General features: G+C 54.2%; 7 protein-coding genes across 7 annotated transcripts; 4 read left to right on the plus strand and 3 right to left on the minus strand.

Annotated features, from left to right (window-relative positions):
- Positions 1–473: 473 nt before the first annotated feature.
- CkaCkLH20_08261 (uncharacterized protein) lies at positions 474–1,539 on the plus strand (the record flags this gene model as incomplete). The annotated part of the gene is made up of 3 exons (XM_038890976.1): positions 474–686; positions 741–897; positions 956–1,539. The coding sequence occupies 3 exons, from the start codon at positions 474–476 to the stop codon at positions 1,537–1,539; spliced, it is 954 nt and encodes a 317-aa protein (XP_038743739.1).
- A 581-nt stretch (positions 1,540–2,120) lies between these two features.
- On the minus strand, positions 2,121–3,227 carry CkaCkLH20_08262 (uncharacterized protein; the record flags this gene model as incomplete). Its single annotated transcript, XM_038890977.1, has 1 exon — positions 2,121–3,227. One exon carries the CDS (start codon positions 3,225–3,227, stop codon positions 2,121–2,123), a length of 1,107 nt encoding a protein of 368 aa, XP_038743740.1.
- Positions 3,228–4,335: 1,108 nt separating this feature from the next.
- Positions 4,336–6,105, plus strand: CkaCkLH20_08263 (uncharacterized protein; the record flags this gene model as incomplete). The annotated part of the gene is made up of 6 exons (XM_038890978.1): positions 4,336–4,394; positions 4,517–4,553; positions 4,624–4,913; positions 4,969–5,025; positions 5,088–5,862; positions 5,917–6,105. The coding sequence occupies 6 exons, from the start codon at positions 4,336–4,338 to the stop codon at positions 6,103–6,105; spliced, it is 1,407 nt and encodes a 468-aa protein (XP_038743741.1).
- A 1,243-nt stretch (positions 6,106–7,348) lies between these two features.
- CkaCkLH20_08264 (uncharacterized protein) lies at positions 7,349–8,270 on the plus strand (the record flags this gene model as incomplete). The annotated part of the gene is made up of 2 exons (XM_038890979.1): positions 7,349–7,432; positions 7,485–8,270. 2 exons carry the CDS (start codon positions 7,349–7,351, stop codon positions 8,268–8,270), a joined length of 870 nt encoding a protein of 289 aa, XP_038743742.1.
- Positions 8,271–8,461: 191 nt separating this feature from the next.
- Positions 8,462–9,024, minus strand: CkaCkLH20_08265 (copper transporter; the record flags this gene model as incomplete). Its single annotated transcript, XM_038890980.1, has 2 exons — positions 8,462–8,582; positions 8,639–9,024. The coding sequence occupies 2 exons, from the start codon at positions 9,022–9,024 to the stop codon at positions 8,462–8,464; spliced, it is 507 nt and encodes a 168-aa protein (XP_038743743.1).
- A 999-nt stretch (positions 9,025–10,023) lies between these two features.
- On the minus strand, positions 10,024–12,190 carry CkaCkLH20_08266 (uncharacterized protein; the record flags this gene model as incomplete). The annotated part of the gene is made up of 2 exons (XM_038890981.1): positions 10,024–10,103; positions 10,159–12,190. The coding sequence occupies 2 exons, from the start codon at positions 12,188–12,190 to the stop codon at positions 10,024–10,026; spliced, it is 2,112 nt and encodes a 703-aa protein (XP_038743744.1).
- A 1,844-nt stretch (positions 12,191–14,034) lies between these two features.
- Positions 14,035–16,512, plus strand: CkaCkLH20_08267 (periplasmic beta-glucosidase; the record flags this gene model as incomplete). The annotated part of the gene is made up of 2 exons (XM_038890982.1): positions 14,035–14,149; positions 14,207–16,512. The coding sequence occupies 2 exons, from the start codon at positions 14,035–14,037 to the stop codon at positions 16,510–16,512; spliced, it is 2,421 nt and encodes an 806-aa protein (XP_038743745.1).
- Between the last annotated feature and the right edge of the window lie 1,925 nt (positions 16,513–18,437).

Below are 18,437 nucleotides of genomic sequence, written 5' to 3' on the forward strand. Positions count from 1 at the left end.
CGGCTTTGATGTCCGGGGCAGAGTTTCAAGCTGGTAGGTAGACTGGCAGGTTAATAAACTCTGCGAAACCAGAACGCGGTAAGCTGTCCGCGCTTGAGCCCCATCGTTATCATGTCATTCACTCATTCACGACTCGATCATCGCCCGCGGATATCGTCGCGACGTGGAGCTCAAAAGATGGTGTTCTTCCCCACGTGGAGCACACTTTGGGGTTGACGGTGGCATCCACAAGCGGCGAGCCGTCTGCCGGCAAGATCTGCAGGGACCAGCCCCCGGCTCCTTCGGAGGCGTCCTCCGGTGATTTCGGGGTCCAACGCCGGAATCGGCAACAAATGTCCAGGTATGAATGGGTGGTGTCTCGCACGCCTTCGGCGCTGATTCTGAGGGAAATGCGACTCTCTTTCAGACTTCACCACTTCATCGCGGTCAAATCCTCTCACCCATACCTAGTTCGTCGCTATTCCAGCAACATCATGGCGGCAACACAAGTCGGCTGGGTCGGCCTCGGCTCGATGGGCATTGGCATGTCCAAGAACTTGCAGCAGTTCCTTGCGTCATCCGGAGCTCCTGCTCTGGTGTACACGAACCGGACACTGTCCCGGGGTGAAGCGTTGAAAGAGCTTGGTGCCATTCCCGCCGAGACGGTTTGTGAAGTGGCCAAGAAGTCAAACATCATCTTCTCTTGTGTAAGTAGGCGTGATCGTGATACTCAATCTGCCGATTTCTGATGCCCTCTCTAGGTCAGCAATGATGCTGTTCTCCAGGAGACTGCGAGCGAGATCATCAAGTCGGGCGACATCACGAACAAGATCTATGTCGACTGCTCAACAGTCCACCCAGAGACCTCCGCCGCGGTCTCGAAACAAATCACGGACGCTGGCGGCCAGTTTGTTGCAGGTGAGCTCGCAGAATATTACCGACATAATATGGCGAACATGGACTGAGATTCGAACAGCCCCCGTATTCGGCGCCGCTGCCATGGCAGCAGCCGGAAAGCTCATCTTCGTCACAGCTGGCCCCGAATCCGCAACATCAGCCATCGCCCCGTATCTCACCGGCGTCATGGGTCGCTCCATCATTCCCATGGGAACCGATGTAACAAAGTCGAGTTTACTCAAGATCGCCGGAAACATCGTCGTCGTCTCTTTCATGGAGGTGTTGTCAGAGGCCCACGTCTTCGCCGAGAAGACAGGTCTGGGCTCGGACATACTAGAAAACATGATCACCGACATGTTTGGTCCCGTGCTGGAAAGCTACAGCAAGCGGATCACATCGGGAGCCTACGCGCCGCCTCCGGACGGGAAGGCCGGGTTTGATGTTGCGCTTGCGATGAAGGATCTGAGGCACGCGCTTACCTGTGCTAAGGACGCGGGCACGCGACTGGAGACTAGTGAGGCTGCTCTTAGGCATATGGAAGCGGCGAGGCAAATTGAGCCAGAGAGGCCGCTCGATAGTAGCTCCATGTACGGAGCCGTTCGGAAGGAGGCCGGTCTTGACTTCTTCTCGGATGCTTGCAAGAAGAGAGACGCCAAGAATTAGTATCTGATACTTCAGCGTGTCCCATATGATTAATGAAACGTAAGGGTTGCCCACTGCAATAATAAGAAGTGATAGCGCCAATCTCTTTATCATGTTTCCGTTATCCATATTTATAATGCGCACACGTCTCTTTTCCTTAAAGAGATAATAACAGCAAAACCATATAACAACTTATTAGTAGAACTATTAGTAGGACAAACACTTCTAATAAAGGTTCCTCATCATGTTCAATAGATCACTCTTAAAAGCCAGGCCAGCCAGCCCATCCTTGAAGTCATGCGACGCTTCGCATATATTCAGCGACTAAAAAGAAAAGATTGCGCCGAGGGGGAATCGAACCCCCGGCTCCCCGACACTGCTTGATGGCAACGGAGAATTTTACCACTAAACCATCGGCGCATTGCTTGATGTTGACGACGATCCTGTGGTGGATCGTGAGTGGGTACGGCGAGGTTGGTCTCAAGATTGACTAGCAATTGTAGTGGATCGAGGTGGAGGAAAGCAACGATGACACAAACAAACAGTCCCGAAACTGTACGTGCCATTAAACATGTTGAAACTTAGGACTTGGGAACTTTCTTTTAAGTTGTGATGCCTGGCTCTTGAGCAGGTTGTTTATCTACATAGTCGGTCTGCATGTCTTGAAGCCTCTGCCTCCTGGGCTTGCCTTGGTCAAAGTCTAGTCTCTTACACCCATGTTTTCTCGCATAAGGATAGTCAGCCATTGTATAGACCTTGACATCCAACGGTTTGTCAATGCCCATTCTGCGGAGCAGGGGGCTATCAATCGGCTCCAATCTCTGCCCGTTACTCGGCCGGGCGAAATACATCACACCGATCCTCTTCGCCCTCTCCTGATCGGCCGGCGGCTTAACAGCACGGTGAACAGTCGCTCTGAAAAGACCACCCATCATCAACTCCAAAGCTTCGCCCACGTTAACGATGAGGCGGCCTGGGAGGTACGGCACCCATTTCCAATCGCCGGCCAGTGTTCGAATTTGCAGCGACGAGACGGGCTGGGAGAACAGAAACGTGAACGATCCCAAGTCGGTGTGTCCTGCAAGATACAGGTCCCGATATTGTTGGCTATCGTTGGCTGGTCGAGGGTTGTAAAGAACGTATCGAAGGTAATCGGTAGTCTCCAATTCCGGTGCATGTGTGGAGATGATGCGCTCTTCCGGGACTTCGAGAACCAGTGAGACCAGCGTCAGTAGCTTACTGAGTACTTTCTGTCGAATGAGTTCCATGAATGTTGAAACTTGGTTGAGATACGGTTGCAAAAGCGGCGGGTGCTTTCGAATCTCTAGATCCCAGGCTGGAACATTGTAGTGGTCGAGGGTTTTGTGGGAGCAGGCTTTGCTGCTTGAGCCACCGGCAGGTTTGAACCCCACATATCGGCCGCGAGCATCTTCGTGTGGTGGTGTTTCGTATTGCTTCTTTTCCTCGTCTGGGATTGACAGGACTGCATGAGCAAGGTCGACTTGTGAGGAGTAGACGTCTTCCGGGATACCATGATTGGAAAGCGCGAAGAAGCCATCATTGATTACGGCATCGAGAAGTTGCTCAGCGAGCTTTTCTCGGGTTGCGGAATTATCAAAGCTGGCAAGATCGAGTTCTACGAGGTCGACGTAGTCCAAGGCCTCGGTCGTTGGTGAGTGTTGGGTAAACTTTGGTATGGCATGGTCCATCTCGGTCGTGTTTGTCAAGAGCGCTTGTAACACAACTTATGCTACGGTAGAGATACTGAAGTAATGAAATTGGATAATTACCTTAATAGCTTACACAGTTATCAGAGCGATTAATGACAATTTCCAGCTTCTGCATGAGACCAACATCAATGCCATCTTCCACCCGAAGGCTTCAAACCAACTGCTCCCTTTCTCTGAGCATACATGACTTGCGCATCATTTTCGTATCTAACAGTGGTGCTGCCGCATTCTCGACGTGGACTGTCAAAATTACTGGAGTAACTGAGGATGATCACACAAAGAGGACAATGCTCCACGCGGAGTAGTTGACACACGACAGCCGTAAAACAAGGCAAATCTACGGAAAGCAGATCAGCTTTGCCGCATTCGTAAACCTCACCCGGCCGTCACAAACAGGGTCTCAACAAGGGCTGCGGCGAGATCTCCGCTGTACCCCGCAAACCCAGCGGATCTCGACTTGGGTGGAGGCGAGGACGGATAATGAAGGGATTCAGAGATACGGCATGTTATTGACACTTGGAGCTCCACCTTTTAGCTTCGTCTGATCCTTGCCGGCTCCCAACGCTTACCCCAATCATCCCGTCACTGCATAATACCCCTCTTATCTCTAGTATCTCAGCCGGCAAACCCCTGGGGTGGACTGGACTACTGGGTGGAGCAGGCCAAGGACGAAAGCCCTCGTGAGTTGTTCTGTGCAACGACCGTCGCCCGGCGATGCCTATCTCGTTCTCGCCTCTCAGCGTCGCAACACCATGCCCCGACACGTAGACCTGGGCATCTCGACGTCAATCCGGCTGTGAATAGCCGAGGGACTGCTTCTTGGGGAAGAGGAGCACAAGTATAATATTAAATCACGCCACCACTCCTCATTCTGCCCCCGTTCCATGAAGTGCAGCAGCAGCACCCAACTCTCTGCTCCGCCCTCCTCAACGTCGAAACCTCCCTGTTCAACCATCAGCTCCACCTGCATTGGAGTTGCGTCAACTGCAAAGGAAAGGACACAACCGCTAGCAACTTCGGAGTTAGTTGGAAGAGGTCCCTCGTTTCACCCCTTGTTTGAACATACCTAGTAGGAGACCGAGACATCATGGCTGGCACGACATTGGCTTCCAGCAACAACGAGCCGCCGGCTCGAAGCCCTCGATGGTACGACAGTTGGAGGTGGTATGAGCTGAGCACGTCAAAGGAAGAGAAGGCGTTGTTGTTCAAGCTCGATTTTATGCAAGTACTGATAGTCAGTTTATGATCAAGTGACTAACAGGTAACAGGATTCTGACATTCGGTTGCCTCACATTCTTCACCAAGGTAAGTCTTTCCATCTGAATGACTTGAATCTGAAGTTGCTATGAGATTTACTGACGTTATTGCTTCATAGTTTCTCGACCTTCAAGCTTTCCAAAATGCGTACGTCAGCGGGATGAAGGAAGACATCGGCATGGAGGGCAACGACTTGCAATACACCACGGGTGTCTTCCAGGCCGGTTACTGCGCCGCCATGATCCCGTCCAACATCATCCTCACACGAGTCCGCCCGAACCTCTTGATCCCGGCTTTCGAAGTTCTCTGGGGCGTCTTGACCTTGCTCACCGCATTCGTCAAAGATGTCAAGCACGTTTACATCATTCGATTCTTCTCTGGTGTGTTTGAGTGCGTTGCGTACCCAGGGTAAGCACCAGTAACACTTTTCTCGCGTCGAACTCATGGCTTACTGTCTGCATAGTGTCATCTACTGCATCGGATGTTGGTACAAGAGTACTGAAATCTCTCGGCGACTCAGGTATGTCGTGGGCTCGAGCACACTAGCATCTGTGAACGATGCCATACTAACACCACCGTCAGCTTGTTCTACATCGCGGGACCGTTGGGCACCATGTTTGCCGGATACTTCCAAACCGCCTGCTACACCAATCTCAACGGCGTGAACGGACTGGCCGGCTGGCGTTGGCTCTTCATCGTCTGCGGTTGCATCACTCTCCCCGTCGCCATCCTCGGTCTCACGGTCTTCCCCGCCCGCCCCGACTCCAAGCATCCCTCGTGGCTGTTGACACAGGACCAAATCGCCCTCGCCAGACGTCGCGTCTCCGAAGGCGGATCGGAAGCGCCCAAGGTCAAGTTCGACCGCAAGGCCATCACCGACGTCTTCAAGAGCTGGCACTGGTACGCATTCGTGGCCTTGTACTACGTCTTCAACCAGGCCATGATCACGAACGGCCAGCCGTTCAACCTCTATCTCAAGGCGCACGACGACAAGTACTCCATCAGCCAGATCAACAACTTACCCACAGGCCAGTCCGCCATCTCCATCGTCGCCGCTCTCGTGGGTTGTTACTGGGCTGATGCTACGGGGAAGAGGTGGCTGCCGTCGATCTGGATCTGCGGGTTCATGACTATCGGGGCTGTTTGCATGGCGGCTTGGAATATCCCCGAGGGTCTCAAGTTCTTCGCTTTCTACATCGCCGGACTGGGCGGTGCTCTCAACCCCCTGTTCATGTCCTGGGCGTCGGAAGTGACTTTCCGTTCGGCTGAAGAACGTGCCGTGGTTGTGTCTTCTATGAACGCTGTCGGCCAGGCACTGCTGGCTGGTCTCAACATTGTGACCTTCCCCACTCCGCAGGTGAGTTCAAGTCTCCATAACGAAGCGGTGACCTTTTTTCTAACACGATCGTAGGCACCTAGGTTCAAGTTCGGTTGGTACTGGGTTATGGTGAACAACATCCTCCAGTTCGGATTGGTTCTCGTCATCATGGTTCTCCACAACAAGGAGAAGAAGAGCATGCAGGTTCTCGACGGCCAAACTGAGGATGTCGAGCAGATCAAGGTTGCCAACGCTACCAAGGGAGACGATGAGTCGGCTTGATGTGGTTGAAAGGATCGGTACGCTGGATCCGATAAGTGGGTGCGGTCTGTCATTTGGTGGTTTTCTTCTCTTATATGTATAGCTACTCGGAAGCGGGCGTCTGGAGTCTGTCAGTTGGGGGGCTTCATGATACCCTATGCCACACCGAGACCAGCCGCCGGTTGGGGGCTGTGGCTTGTTTTTGCGCTGGAATTCTGTCGTTTGGTGAATTGGATGTAACTTAGCTTGGTCGCTCGCTTAAACAATTGAGAATCAGAGACCTCTCTATTCGTGTAAGAAAGGCATTCACTGAACATGTCGGCTGTTCATGTGTTGAACCTATGTTGGGTTTTGTGGTGTTGAATTGACACCGAGTAATGTGCCCATCTTGCGGGTCCGACACCGTCACTATGAACCGATGGACATGGAGCCCAAATGAATGAGTGTTGCCATTGAATTTGAATGCCACATGATGTTCTTTGTGATATGTGAGAAATAACTGCTATGCGTATCGTTTACCTCTATTCGCTGCTGAAGGTGAACACTCAACTTTTTTTGCTCTCGTTGACGCTCACAGGGGTGCATGCCCAGCCTTTCGTCAACGCGGCACCGGGTCAAATGAAAACGAGAGCGAGAGTCAATGGCCAATATGGGCAACTCGTGAGGCGCATACGTGGCTGGCACGCATGGTTTCAAGGGTGAATTAGGCCGCCTCGGAGGAAATGTTCATCAATCTGTCCCAGCCTGCCTCGTTAGTTTCCCTTCACACGCGTCTAATGCCCCGCAAAGGATCATGAGACTTTCCCGTAGTCGCCATTGGTCATGCCAGAGTTCGAAGCCGTTGTGGTGGGATCACTGACGAATGCCATGAGCTAGACTCGTATCTGCCTAGCTCGTTTGCGCTTTCGCTTACTCGGACCGACGCGTTCAGCTAGATAATAGTGATGATTACGCATCGATTTGTCCGGACGCTGAGAGGTTCATGTCCACCCGCCGCGCCGCGGGGCGTCAACCAGCCGATCGTCCGACCGTCCGAAGCCCGCGGGCTGTCTCTTGTTGCGGACGGGCGATGAACTGGGACTTTGGTTAATTGTGGCTTCAAGTGAATCGCATAAAAGGCTTTGGGCAGTTCATCATTTCCTTTTCGACGTTTATCATACCAGAACGCACAAGTCAAACATCCAAACACTGGTACACACAAACTTCGCCCGTCAACCAACTTGAATAATCTACTAGCATCAGCATCACACAATCCACTTACACGATGTCTTCGCCAATGGACACATTCCGCGGCATCTTGAAGCCGACCTCGAGTCCATATACCCTACCAAAGATCAATAGCGTTCCTGTAAGCTTTTTCGTGGTGAATCTACTTGGAACTTTTCTGATTTCGCGACCAGCTTCTCATCAAGGATGGTTTCACCCTCACAACCCTCTTCACAATCGGCGCCATCATGCAGACGCTCCTCTTCCTAGTCCTACCAACAAAATACGCCATCATCCCGTGCTCCGCTCTCGCCCTCAACTCAATCATCTCCACAATAACCGGCACCCGCTCGAAATCCTCAAACCCGTACCTGAACGGCGTCGTCCGGGGCCGCACATCAGCCCAATTCCCGGACCCGGCCACCGGCACGATCCCCGCCACCCCGGCCGGCCGCCCCGTCCTCGTCTTCCACCTCGGCGTCCGCTTCAACCACCCGCTCGGCATGCTCTCCCCCGGCGGCCGCCAGCTGGGCGAGTACTTCACCACGATGAACGACGACCTCGACCGCCGCGCCGACGAGTACGGCCTGTACCACATGTCCTCGTGGTCCTCGCTCGAGGCCGAGCGCAACAACACCCTCATGTTCATCTACTACTTCCGCGACGTCGCGGGGCTGAACAGGTTCGCACACGACCCCCTCCACCGCAGGACCTGGGACTGGTTCAACGGCATCCGGGCCGAGTTCACGCACATTGGTATCTTCCACGAGGGGTTCGTCTCGGGCGCGCAGCAGTATGAGACCATTTACGATAATATGAAGCCTACGCTGCTCGGGGCTGCGAGCGTCAAGTGCGACAACGAGGAGACCAAGGAGGAGGAGTGGGTGAACACCCTCGTCAGCGCTGATAACTCGGCGTTGAGGAGTCAGTTCAAGCGCATGGGCAAAGCCACCCGTAATATGATAGAGTATGATTACTGAGACGGCAGGAAATATTGTTATGGATCTGAGCTGTTTCTTTGGGTTTCGGCGTCATTCGGACAGCGTCGTTTCGAAGGCTTTTATCCCTTACATAGAGCATAGATGCAATTGATATTAAGCATTATCTTAATCCAAGAATACAACGTCCCCATATGACTTCAATTCTGTAGTTTGACTATGTATGCAGTTGGTCATGAGCAATGGTCAAAGGTCGTATCCCTCGCAATGCCACCTAGACCAAGTGTTCCGAGGAAAACCCCCAGAAGAATAGAAAGAAAGTATCCCACATTCATGCTCATAACCGTCAGCATTCTGCATTCGTTAGCATTAATCTACGAGAATCTCGCCATGCGCAGATAGGCACTTACAGAAGATAGCCCAGCAACGCAATCACGACCTCATACAACGCTCTTCCAACCCTAACTCGACCTTCTCTCATCAGCGACGTGCGGTGTCGGTGTCTCGGAGAAGGCTCTTGCACCCCTAGGCCTTCGTTTCCAGCCTCGTCATCGACACCAACCATCAGCTTTTCCGCGATATCCTCCCCGTCACCCCATGTAGTCGACTCGAGACGAGGCTTGAACGCGATGAGAGCACGCAAGAGGATGGTGAGGCAGATGAGGGTGAGGCAGGTTCCTGCGTATTGGCCGGGAGTACGAGGTGTCCAGGCTTCGGTGAAGAGACTCGTCGACATTGCCGTGTGGAAGACCATGGGCATGGCCATCGACTCGGTGTGGTGTTGAGACATGTCCATCTCGGCTCGGGTGCGGGGCGTCAACGGGAAGGGTTTTGGAGACTCGGCGAGGACTCGGTATTTGAGGGCTTCTTCTGACTGTCGACCGCGAGTAACTAGTCGGTCGTTGAAGAGATTGGAATGAGCTGGGCTGGCCGTTGACGAAGCGATGGCTTGGTGCCGGACGACGGTTGTCTGGCGAGTGCATGGCCGTATGGATGGCTCTTATGCTTCTGAGCATTTGGACCTCATTACTTGAGAGTCGTGTAACTTGCAACCCACTCACTATTGACACGGAAACCAGGAAGAGAAAACAAGCCTAGTACCGTATCCTGTAAACAGAAAGTGAGCAATTTGAGCATGTTATGGGCTCATAAGCAATATGCCCTTCCGGCATTGGCTGGCGAGGGAAGCCAGCCTTCCGCTTTGAATGCGACCGCCCTGTGCCTACCGTACTTGAGGTAACGCAAGCGACATGAGCTGGCAACTGTCATATGCCGTATTACCTTGACAATGCGGCCCTGAACTGCGGGCAAATAAGAGGCCTGGGCAGATAGTCGCCGTTGGATACCGCGTGGTGGGGTATTGAGGCTGTTTGAGAAGGTTTCTCGGGAGCGTGGCTTGGCTTCGCCTCGACGAGGGAAGGGCTTGGCGAACCCTGAGGGCTTTTGATCAGATTCGACAGTCGTATGGAAGATCTTTTGCGAATGATTCAAGGCAAGTCTTTGAGTCTAAGTACAAGTTTCTTGCCTGACTGACTTGCCATCGGATACGCTCTCACCCTCGTCTCAGGCAGGCAGTCATGGTTAGTTGATAAGGAACTCCTTTAATTAGGAGAAAAGGCAAGCAATTCAAGACGTGCGCGTACGAGCATCTGGGTTCATCAACTGTAATGCGAAGCGAGCCGTCGCATATTGGCTGACAAGAGCCGTTTAATGGCTCGACAGACAGAAAACAAGAAATAGTCGCATTCAGATGTCCTTCCGTGAATGATATTTAACAAAACATAGCACCAGATGCTCAGCGACCCGTGAGTGGCTTCTTGGTGGCATCCTCCTCCGCAACTTGTTCTCCGTCCGCGTTGAACAACGTCTCCTGGGCTGTGAAGAATGTCAGCAAATACCTCGGCCGATCCCGAACTGGCGAGCCACTTACCACTCCAAAGCTCAGCGTACAATCCGCCCCGGTCAATCAGCTCCCTGTGGGTGCCCATCTCTGCCACGCTGCCCTCCCTGAGCACGATAATGAGGTCCGCGTCGAAGATGGTACGCAATCTGTGCGCAACAAACACGCTGGTCCGCGACTTCTCGCGGAGAATGCTGTTGATGTTGAGCATGAGCGCCTGCTCGGTATGGGTATCCAAAGCACTCGTCGCCTCGTCGAAGAAGAGCAAGGGGGGATCCTTCAGCAGCAACCTGCTCACAGCCAGACGCTGCTTCTCGCCGCCGGAGATCATCATGCCTCGCTCTCCGACCTTTGTCTGGTAGCCGTCGGGGAAGCGCTCGATGATCTCGTGGATACGCGCGCGTTGGGCGGCGGCGATGACCTTTTCTTGGGGCGCCGACATGTCGCCATATCGGATGTTGTGCTCGATGGTGTCGTTGAAGAGGGGAGTGTCTTGGGGAACGACACCGATGGACCTGCGAAGAGAGTCTACTTGGACCTGACGAATTTCCTGGTCGTCGATGAAGATGTGACCCGATTGAACATCGTAGGAGCGGAAGAGAAGACGGAGCAGGGTAGACTTGCCGCAGCCGCTAGGGCCGACGACGGCGACCTTCTTTCCGGCAGGAATGGTGAGGGAGAGGTTGCGGAGGATAGGTCGGTCAGGGTGGTAGCCGAACGTGACGTTCTCGAATTTGATCTCGCCGCCCTTGGATAGGGCCAGGGGCTTGGCGTCCGCGACGTCCTTGATAGAGACGTTGACCTTCTGCAGGTTGAACAACGTCTCCATGTCGAGAAGCGACTGACGCAGCTCACGGTACACGGAACCAAGGAAGTTGAGAGGTACTGAGAGCTGGAAGACCAGCTGGTTCACCATGACCAAGTCACCAACGGTCAGATTTCCCTGGGCGACACCGTTTGCGGCAAGGTACATCATGGCAGTCAGAGCCGAGGAGAAGATGATGTTTTGTCCGCTGTTGAGGAGAGCCAAGGACGTGGCGACCTTAATGGAGCTCTTCTCATATGCCTGAAGGGCCTGATCGTATCTCGCGACCTCGAATTTCTCGTTGTTGAAGTACTTGACAGCCTCGTAGTTGATCAGAGAATCCACGGCGACCGTAGACGCCTTGTTGTCGGCGGCATTGGCCTGTCTCCTGAACTTGGTTCTCCATGCCGTCGTCCAGATGGTAAAAGCCGTGTATCCAACCATTGTGAGCACCGTGATGGCGGCGAAATTTGCGCCGTACTGCCATGTCAGGATACCGCAAACCATTGAGATTTCCAGAGCCGTCGGGATGATGTGGAAGACCATGCTCGTGAGCAGGAAGCTGATGCCCTTGGTTCCGCGGTCGATCGCGCGCGTCAAGCCACCAGTCTGCTTCGACAGGTGGAAGCTGAGGTCCAGCCGCAGCAGATGGTCGAACACGTTGCAGGCAACCTTGCGGATGGCCTTCTGGGCGACCGAGGCAAAGACCGCGTTGCGCAGTTCCTGAAAGACGGTGGCTCCTATCCTCGTTGCTCCGTACGCCAGGATCATGCTCCCCGCAATGGTCACCGCGGTACCGCCGGTGGCGCCGAAGTCGATGTTCATTGCGTCGACGATACTCTTGAAGTAGAAGGGCACCTGGACGTTGAGCACCTTGGCGCCAATCAGTAGAGAGACGGCAAGTCCGACTCTGACCTTGGTGCTCAGGCTGTCCTTGGGCCACAGGTATCTCGACATCTCCTTCATGATGGCCCAGTCGGCCTTGCGCTGCTCCTGCGCATTCTTCTCTGGTGTAGCGAGAGGATCGGCGGCGGGTTTCTTCGCCTGCGCAGGCTTCGCTGCCGCCTTCTCTACGCCATCTGCGATCTTCGTCGTCGCGGGGTTCTTCGGTTGTTCACGTCTCGAGGGGGCGCTCGTCTGGAAGATGCGAATGGGAGCTCGTGGGCTTTGGGGGAGCCATGGTGGACGGCGAAGGCTTGTGTGGTTGAGGCCTCGAGGGCAGGCTAAGGGAGCCTTCTGGACGGCTCGGATTATCATCGTTGTCGTGCTCTTCGCCGCAAAACAATCATCTTTGTCTCCAATCCTGCGTAGAGAGAGGACGTCAGCAATGGCGGGGGTTTTCGAGCCGAGAGAGCTATCGATAAGAGGCCGGAGGAAGCCCTGCGATCGTCGGAGGGCGGGGGAAATTGCCGCAACTTACCGCGACCAAAGGCTCGAGCAAACCGTGAGGAAGATGCGATGAGATGTCGGAGGGAAAAAGGAGGAGGATCAAGACAATACGGGAGTGTCGGAGGTGTTTTCGCAGCGAATTGTGCACCAAAACGCGAAATTGTCGCAAGCAGCGGCTCGGCTTAGTCGAAGCTCCTCGGCCGGAATGATGCAATTGGCGGCGCCTAAGGCACCTTGACGGCCGGTCCCATTGGCCCCACTCCGCTGACCGAAGGTGACCGTAAGGGTGCCCGCCCCTTACCGAGGCTGACCGACCACGGTCTCGGTGAGTCTCTAGACACCGAGACGTCCTAGAAAGTCAACCATGACAGCTCAGCTTGCCTTCTGCATGGAAGTATTCCGACACGAACCGCAGAATGATCTTTTCTCTTTCTTTTCAAATTATTATTCCTGTTTCTGAAAGACATAAGTCCAGGAGGAGCTCCTGGCATACCTTCAACCTGATGCCTCAGCGACTTGATCAATGCCTATTGGTAAGAAATAGCAGAGGGAGGTTCTCATCCAGAGCCTCTCGGACAATTCAGGGCGATCTACACATGGGATCTAATTTTACGCGACTGAGTTTTGCGGTTGGCATCTTGACAGGGTCCAGGATGTGGCACACGTGGGCAGCAAGCACCCACATATTTGGCCAAGGACCGCAGCTCCGGGACGATTCTTCAGTTCGCCAAGGCGGCATATAAGATGTTTGCTCATGATTGCCGAGAGCTTGTTTAACTTGGGCCTTATCTGAGTTGGACTCCGCAGTGATTTCATCTGATCAAATTGTGCATCCCGATACCACGGGCCTTCTCCGGCGTTCTTGGTCTGATCTCAGAAGATCTTTGATAGCAGGCAATTCTCAGGGGTAACTAACTAGACTTCTTGATGGTCCAATTCCTCAGAGCCTCTTGAAAGAAAAACATAAACCGGCTTTGCGGCACATCTTCAGAACCCAATGATGCGGAAGCCGCGCAACCACGATGTCCTCCGTCCTCTCACATGGCCATCACACCTCATGCCACTGCGCCGTTCTTTTCAGATATACTTCCCCGTGAAGCTATAGCCTCAAAATTCTCTGAAAAACACCCCTTGATCTGTCAGCGGCCTGTATCCGATGGCTTTTGGCCGGACATGGACATCTTTTTTGAGTGCTTGCAGGGAACAGCATAATAAGGTGACCCCGTCGAGCTGCGTTTACGGGGCCGCCACGCGTCGCCGCGTAACTCTGTGCGCCGCGGTATGTGGGCAGCAGAGCAACCGTACATACAAAAAGACCGGATATTCCGGTCTGGCATGAACATGTCGTCGTCTCTCGTCCGGAATTCCCGACTGCTTTAAAGACAGAGCCCCAGAAAAGCCGCCGACGATGAGGCTACATGGAGATCCGCCCCTGAGCCTTAATTTATTGTGGCGCTCCTCGTGGCGGGCCGTGGACGTGGAAACTCACCACGACGGGGCTCGATCATTGCGATCGTGAGCTAGACTCGCCGACAACTCGGTGTTATCGCCCCAGTGGCCGCGCAACGGGGTCGGCGCAGCGAGACGACTCGGCCGCCAAGAGATACATAAGATAGTTGAAAAGACTGAAACTTGGAAACCATGAATATCGGACGAAGAGAGTTTCAAACCATCATCCGTTCTTTAGACATTGTGCCATTCGTTTGCCCTCCATGAGAGTTTCAACCCCAGCCCGCGCGCTTGCGGCGCTTACTTTCGTTTCTACCTCTTCTGCTCTTACCAACTCTTCTTCTGACTCTGTTTCTGCCACTCTTTCCAGTGGATATGGTACGAGAGCACATCCTGTCTGATGATCTTCTTAACTCAACTCTAACAACCTCTCAGTCCAGCTAGGTTCCTTCGACGAAGCCTACCAAAAAGCCAAGGCCTTCGTTGCGACCCTCGACAACGCCGCCAAGGTTTCAATCATCACCGGTCAAGATGTGGCCAGCAACAGCACCAGCGGCAGCTCGTGGACCGCCCTTGCCAACAAGGATGGTGTCTCGGGCATCAACTACGCCTTCTACGTCTCCGGCTTCACCATGGCCAACGCCCTGACCATGAGCTGGAACCGCGAGCTCATCGAGCAGCAGTTCCGAGCCGTCGGCGACGAGTTCTACGCCATGGGTTACAACCTCATCAACGGCCCCGAGCCCGGTCCTCTCGGCCGTGTGCCCTACGGCGGCAGAACCCCCGAGAGTTTCGCTGCCGACCCCTATCTCACCGGTATCGCCATGGGCAAGGCCATCTCCGGCATGAACTCCGCTGGTGTCATCGCCGGTGGCCGTCACTTCCTCCTCAACGAGCAGGAGACGAACCGATCTTCTGGCATTTCCGCCACCACCTCCGAAGTCTACACCTCCAACGCCGACGACAAGACCATCCACGAGGTCTACTCCTGGCCCTTTGCCGACGGTGTCAAGTCCGGCATGATGGCTGTCATGTGCGGCATGACCCGCGTCAACGGCACCCTCTCGTGCGAGAACAACGCCCTTGTGAGCAAGCTTTTGAAGAAGGAGATGGGTTTCCTGGGTCTTGTCTTCCCCGATGTCAACTCTCAGACCACCTCGTACGGCTCCGCCATTGCTGGTCTCGACTACGGTTCCAGCTCCCTCTGGACCGAGGACATCCTCAACGCCGGAATCACCAACGGCAGCTTCACGCAGGAGCGCCTGGACGACATGGCCATCCGCAACGTCATTGGCTACTACTCCGTCGGTCTCGACAGCGGCAAGCAGCCCGCTACTGTTTCCTCTTCCACCGAGTACCGCGACGTTCGCGGTAACCACTCCAAGTTGATCCGCCAGGTTGCCGGAGAGTCCATCGTCCTCCTCAAGAACTCCAACGCCTCCGGCGCTGGTCTTCCTCTTCGCAAGCCCCGTACCATCTCCCTTTTCGGAGCTCACGCCGGCCCTGCTCTTGCCGGACCCAACCAGCCGTTCAGCGTTCAGGGTACCGACAGCGATGTCTACCAGGGACATCTCGCATCCGGCACTGGCTCCGGTCAGCTGTCCCTTCCTTACCTCGTCACTCCCTTCCAGGCCATCACCGCTCGCGCCATCGAGGACAACAGCATGATCTGGTGGCTCCTGAACAACACCTACACCTCGACCTCCTCCGGCGGTATGGGTGGCGGTGGCGGCAGCCCCCCTGGCGGAATGACCGGCAACGCGACGACCGGAGGTGGCTTCCCTACCGGAGGTAACAGCACCGGAGGCGGCATGGGCGGCGGCGGTGGTGGTGGCGGCGGCCTCGGCAACCTCGGCCAGGGCACCGCGACCACCCCTTCCTTCAGCAACTACGCCGCCAACTCCGAGGTCTGCCTGGTCTTCATCAACTCCTACTCCGGCGAGGGCGGCGACCGCAGCTCGCTCTCCGACGACGACCAGGACACCATGGTCACCTCGGTCGCCTCCAACTGCAACAACACCGTCGTGGTCGTGAACACCGCCGGCCCCCGCGTCCTCGACGCCTGGATCGACAACGAGAATGTCACCGCCGTCCTCTACTCCGGCCTCCTCGGCCAGGAGAGCGGCAACGCCATCACCGACGTCCTCTACGGCGACGTCAACCCCAGCGCCAAGGTCACCCATACCATCGCCAAGAAGGCCGCCGACTACCCCACCTCCATCTGCGTCACCGCCGAGTGCGACTTCTCCGAGGGCGTCTTCATCGACTACCGCTACTTCGACTCCAAGAACACCTCCGTCCGCTACCCCTTCGGCCACGGCCTCAGCTACACCACCTTCGCCTACGACAAGGTTGATGTCACCGCTACCAACAAGACCGCCCTGGACTCCAAGTACCCCACCAGTGCTCTGTTCCCCGGTGGCCAGGCCGATCTGTGGGACGAGGTCGTCAGCGTCAAGACCAAGATCCAGAACACCGGTGCCATCGAGGGCGCCGAGGTCGCTCAGCTGTACATCTCCTTCCCTTCGGAGGCTGCGCAGCCCGCTCGTGTCCTTCGCGGATTCGAGAAGGTCAACGTCGCTCCTGGACAGGCTGGCGATATCACCTTCAGCGTTCGCCGTCGTGATCTCAGCTACTGGGACACCGCTGCTCAGCAGTGGGCTCTTGCGAAGGGAAAGTACACCTTCGCTGTCGGTGCCAGCTCGCGTGATATCCGCGGCTCTGCTGAGCTCACTATCTAAGTGGTGGTTGACTCACGGCTTGACCCGGGGTTGGCATGGACTTTCTTCTCTTTCATATGTACATGTTTTCAGACATATAGATACCTTAGACTTGATGTTCCTGACGTTAGATAGAACAGCATTTTAGAAAAGCGTTGTTTTGCCAGTTTTCAACTTGATGTAGTCATTGTCCTTCCTTACTTTCGCCGTGACTGGACCCTCACCGGCTCAACCTCATACGATTATCCTCTTCCAAGTGTGAGAATCAAACTTCATCTCTCCTCTCTGCTAACGGGCATGACTGAATAATCCAGTACTGAATACGCTTTGGACTGTAACCTATAAAAGCAACCCATGGATCGCAAATCTGAATTCAAGTTGACCCAAACAACTTATCCAAGTCGTTGGACTCTTCTTCTCAAAGTCTCCCTAGATCCAATCTCAATGCGATCCTAGTATTCCAATCAAGCTATATGTCTCTCATGAAACTCAACAGTTGACAAGCTTGACAGAACGTTCCTTCCGTACCAGCTCGGCTCAACGCTACTGTGGAAGCTTCAAAAAGCACCCCAGCCTACACCGCCACCATACATCTCGCTTCGTTGAACAACTTCACTTCTTCACCTCTTCACATCTCACAAACATCTCACAAACATACCACAACATCACATCGCTGGGAAAATAAGGCGCGTTATAACAGAGGAAGGAGCGTTCACAAGAAAACCAAGCGCAGGAAGTAACGACGCGCCACCAGTCAGCCTCAAGTACTAGGGACTGAACAACTTCGCCTTTGCAACTTCTCCTGAACACAACTCCATCGCTTCAACAAAGGCAGAGTAGTTCCCACCTTTCAACCTCAAGGCGGTCTCCAACTCAATAACAAGCAACACACAAATCATAAGTCAGCATCAACTTACGTTTCTCATTGTCTGATTCAGTCTAGTCGCTGGCTTAAGGGAAGGCGCGTTCCACTCAAGGAAAAGCAATAGCCCACAGAAAGTCAATTCTGGGCACCTACACTCAGACTTATTCTCATCAGCAATACTCATCAGAGACTTGCCCGAGCTTTTAGTCAGGGGCACTTATCCATCACCATGAGCCGCTTTGGAAGCAGCGATCACCAGTAAGTCCGGGCTGATTGAGGTTGGCTTGTTTTGTCTTTGAACCCCTGAACCCTTGAGCCCCTGAAAGAAGCGAAGACTTGTCTGACTTACATTCGGCAGGCTTCTGGTGGACGACATCTTCTCAGACTGTGAGGTCGTCTGTGAGGACCAGACCTGGAAGCTCCACAGAAACATCCTGTGCACGCGCTCGAACTACTTCAAGGGCCTTCTTCTGCACAATTGGCAGGTGAGCTTATTTTACATACCTCATCTCCTTGTCTTCTTTATATACTCACCTCTGTGTCTGAGCCAGGAGTCAAAGACGAAGCAAGTTGTCATCACGGAGTTCAGCAAGAAGCAGGTTGATTGGCTCATCAAGTTCATCTACACTGGAGGCAAGTTTCTCTGCCTTTATTGTTCTTAGTCCTCATTTTTCTTTGTCTTCATCTTCTTTGATCTCAGCTTATTCATGCTAATGTCTATATAGAAGCCGATTTCGACGCGTTTGAGGGAGCCGGCACCATCATGGACACCTGCGTCCAGCTGTGGATCCTGGGAGACTACTTCCTCGTCCCCTCCATGTGCGAGGCCGCAATGGATTACCTATCTCGTGAGATCATCCCTCGCAACGCCCGCATCGCCGCAGCGCAGAACTTCAGCCTGAACGGCACGGACTGGCACAAGGCCGGCCGCCGCATCTACGGAAGATTCCCTGGCGACCACCCCCTCAAGGACGCGTTCCTCGAGATCACGCTGGGCAAGTTCTTCGTCAGGAAGGAGGCGCTGAACATGCTGGAGTTCAAGTCGATGTGTCTTCTTCACAGCGAGTTTGGCAACGATTGC

Source organism: Colletotrichum karsti (genome assembly GCF_011947395.1).
Source record: "Colletotrichum karsti strain CkLH20 chromosome Unknown Scaffold27, whole genome shotgun sequence".
Taxonomy (NCBI): domain Eukaryota; kingdom Fungi; phylum Ascomycota; class Sordariomycetes; order Glomerellales; family Glomerellaceae; genus Colletotrichum; species Colletotrichum karsti.